Below are 3,372 nucleotides of genomic sequence, written 5' to 3' on the forward strand. Positions count from 1 at the left end.
ATTTTTTTTTCTCGTCGCTCCGGCCAGGTCAAGGCACCACAGTATGTTAAGGGGCGTAACATTTCCGTCACATGCTTGAGGTATTCGGCCAATCACAATGCACTGGATAGCTGGCCAATCACAGCACACCTCGCTTTTTCAGACCGATGAGCTTTGTAAAAATCGACGTGTTTCAGAAAGGCGGGGCATAGAGGAAAAACAATGTACAGTATGTGGAAAATAATGTGTTTTTTTAACCTTAAACCGCATAAACACATTTCATTACACCAAATACACAAAATACTGTTCTTTTTAGCAGCATCATATGACCCCTTTAAAATAAGATCAATAACATGCATTTAGAAATAAGATTGGGTGAATTGTCATTTCATGCCGAATTTAATGTGTTGTAATGAGTGGCAATGCTGAACTCAAAGTATTATTATTTTTTTTTAATAATGTATAGTTGTATACATCTAATGCATTTATTATGCAATTAAAACTGCTCATACTCAATTACAAAAATTTACATTTTATGACAGTGGGATACATTTTACAACATTAGGATAATGAGATAAGATAAATGTGATGTCAGTCTGCTCATCTGTGAATCTCAACACCCCCAGCTGTTCCTATCACTTAAAAAAGTGATGCTCATGGTGAGTTTGAGGATCTGATTTCAGGACTAAAAGAGTGAGTCAATCTAAGTTAAAGGATAATATCGATTGTTATTGGAAGAACAAGCCATTTGGATCCATTGCTTTGGACAGTCTATAATGAGTAATCATGGTAAATAATGGGATTTCCAAGCCTCGCCAGAAAGTCTGTACTAGTTCAATTAGATTCTTGCTCCTCTCAACCTCTCAGTCTCCAGTTTGCATTCCACACCATCATATCTCATATACTTCCTCCCCTGCTTTTATCTGACTGATTTCAGAAGTTCATAAAACAAATGTTTTTTTTCATTATGTGATTTTATCACTCAATGCTCTTCACAGTATCTCGATTTACTCTCTCATTCTCGCTCTGTGTTTATAACCCTCAGTCCTCCACTATGGCCAGGAAGTCCACTCTTCAGAAAGAGTGGAGGAGTGCTCTTACAAGGTAAAAGCCCTATGTTTTTTTGTCATTTCTTCTCATCTATTTCTTAAAGACTCCATTATAATCAAAAGTTTTGTGGGTTTTAATCAATTTATTAGCTTTGAAACCATGTACTCCTCGCTGTTGATAAATTAGCCTATAGTGAATATACACTACCATTCAAAAGTTTGGGGTCAGTATGATTTTTTTAAATGTTTTTTTTTTTTTTTTTTTAAGTCTTATGTTCATCAAGGCTGCATTTAGTTGATCAGAAATACAAGAAAAACAGTAATATATTTTACATACGTTTTCTATTTTAGTATATTTTAAAATGCAGTTTATTCCTGTGATATTAAAGCTGAATTTTCAGTATCATTACTCCAGTCTTCAGTGTCACATGATCCTTCAAACATCATTCTAATATGCTGATTTGTTGCTCATGAAACATTCATTATTTTCAGTTTGGAAATCATTTGTGCTGCTTATTTTTGTGGAAACCATGATGCATTTTGTCAGGATTTTTTAATGAATAGAAAGTTTAAAAGAACAACATTTATTTGAAATAGAAATTAAAAAAATATATGGACATGTCTTTACTGTCATTTTTGATCAATTTAATGCATCCTTGCTGAATAAATGTTAATTTCTTTCAAATAAATAAAAAATAAAAAGTACTTAATGTACTTTTTTTTTTTACAATTTACAATCTGTCTTACAAGAAAACAGAACAAAAATATTGATGACTCATCCTGTACTACACAGATTTTTGTCCAATCAAATAATTACAATAAAATAAGCCACCTCCTAATACCACCTGTCACCATCCAGCAAATAAAAATCATGTTCATGGTTGCAACGTAGCCTTTTAGCTTATTAGCCATGTAAAAATATTTTTAAAAAACGTGACGAGTCCCACTCAAACTTCCAGTTTTAATATGAAATATGTCAGAACAGGAAAGAAAACTGTGCCCGTCAAGTGATTTTCATGCGCCCTGTAAAAGCACTTTGCAAGAGATCCTTGACTTTGATTTATAAAAAACCCTCTTTATCACACAAATAGCTGCATTGCACCTACGGATTACCTTTGTAATATCTTGGGAATTATTCTTTTTCTTTTTTTTTTTTTTTACCACTGATTCTCTCATTTCCCACAACTGCTCCTTCATCTCTCTCTTTCAAGTCCATCTGTTCGTCTCTCTCTCTTTCGCTCCTTGTTGGTGTCCCGGCCGTTTAAATGTCCATTCGATTCCAATCAGGGTGCTCTCTTTCCACTCCTCCGCGAGCAGCTTAAATGGAAGGAAATGGATACATTATCTGTCTGTAGTGGCTCCCCTCTCCTCCTCGTCTGCTCTTGATAATGGAATAATGGAGGCAGAGCTGCCTGTGAAAAGTGTCTGAGCAGGGCTATTGGCATTTGAGTGATGTGAATGTCTTGATGGCTGTCTACATAAAAGCAAAGAGCAGTGTGTGTGTGTCAACTGCTCGACCGGACAGTCTTAGCTCAAGGCCACTTCACTTAAGCTTGCTACTAGCTTACAGTTTGTGAGTGGCTGGACACCTGTGAAGGCTAGTGTCTTTTTGCGGTGTCCCTTAAAGCGATAGTTCACTCAAAAATGAAACTTCTGTCATCATTTATTAACTCTCAGGGGATTCACTGGAGAATCACTTTCCATTTTTCTGCCTGCTGTGAAACCAGTAGCGGTGGATTGAATACTATTATTGACCTTTCAACAAATCAGTTGAGCGAACATAATGGCAGTTAATATTTATGGTGAAATAGTTTATAATGTGTCCATCCTACTTTTCACTCACCTTCATGTTGTTCCAAATACAAATGACTTTTTTCCTTTGAGATGTTTAGCAGAATGTTCACGCTGCTCTTTTCCATGCAGAAAGGTGGCAAAAAGCACCTTCAGAAAGTAATTCATATGACTTGCATACTACACTTTAAGTCTTCTAAAGCCATACAATAGCTTGGTTTGAGGAACGTATGACAGGATTTTCATTTTCAGGTGAATGTTTCCTGTGAGGTGGGCAAGATTTTTCTCGGGGTGATGTTCTTCAGATCTTTTAGGGCAGTGGTTCTCAACCAGGGCACCAGGAACCACTAGAGGGCATCAGCACAATTCCAACGGTCCCATAAGATAGCTTAAAGGTGGGGTAAGCGATTTCTGGTAGCCAATGTTGGCATTTGAAATCACCAAAACAAACACGCCCCTACCCCAAAAGGGTCTCGCCCCTATTTTGATAGCTCCGTCCCACACATACGTACGCAACCCAGGCAACGATTAGTTCTGTGAAACAAAGCAAAAC

At 36.7% G+C, this 3,372-nt stretch overlaps 1 protein-coding gene across 1 annotated transcript in view; it reads left to right on the top strand.

Annotated features, from left to right (window-relative positions):
* The window catches only part of LOC107712852 (forkhead box protein N3-like), a 50,605-nt gene that overhangs the window by 41,965 nt on the left and 5,268 nt on the right, over positions 1 to 3,372 (top strand). The window contains exon 4 of the mRNA XM_016518213.1: positions 1,025 to 1,083. Within this exon, the coding sequence (XP_016373699.1) occupies positions 1,025 to 1,083 (59 nt within the window). The remainder of the gene's footprint in view (positions 1 to 1,024; positions 1,084 to 3,372) is intronic.

Source organism: Sinocyclocheilus rhinocerous, unplaced genomic scaffold, assembly GCF_001515625.1.
Source record: "Sinocyclocheilus rhinocerous isolate Xijiao unplaced genomic scaffold, SAMN03320098_v1.1 scaffold478, whole genome shotgun sequence".
Classification (NCBI taxonomy): domain Eukaryota; kingdom Metazoa; phylum Chordata; class Actinopteri; order Cypriniformes; family Cyprinidae; genus Sinocyclocheilus; species Sinocyclocheilus rhinocerous.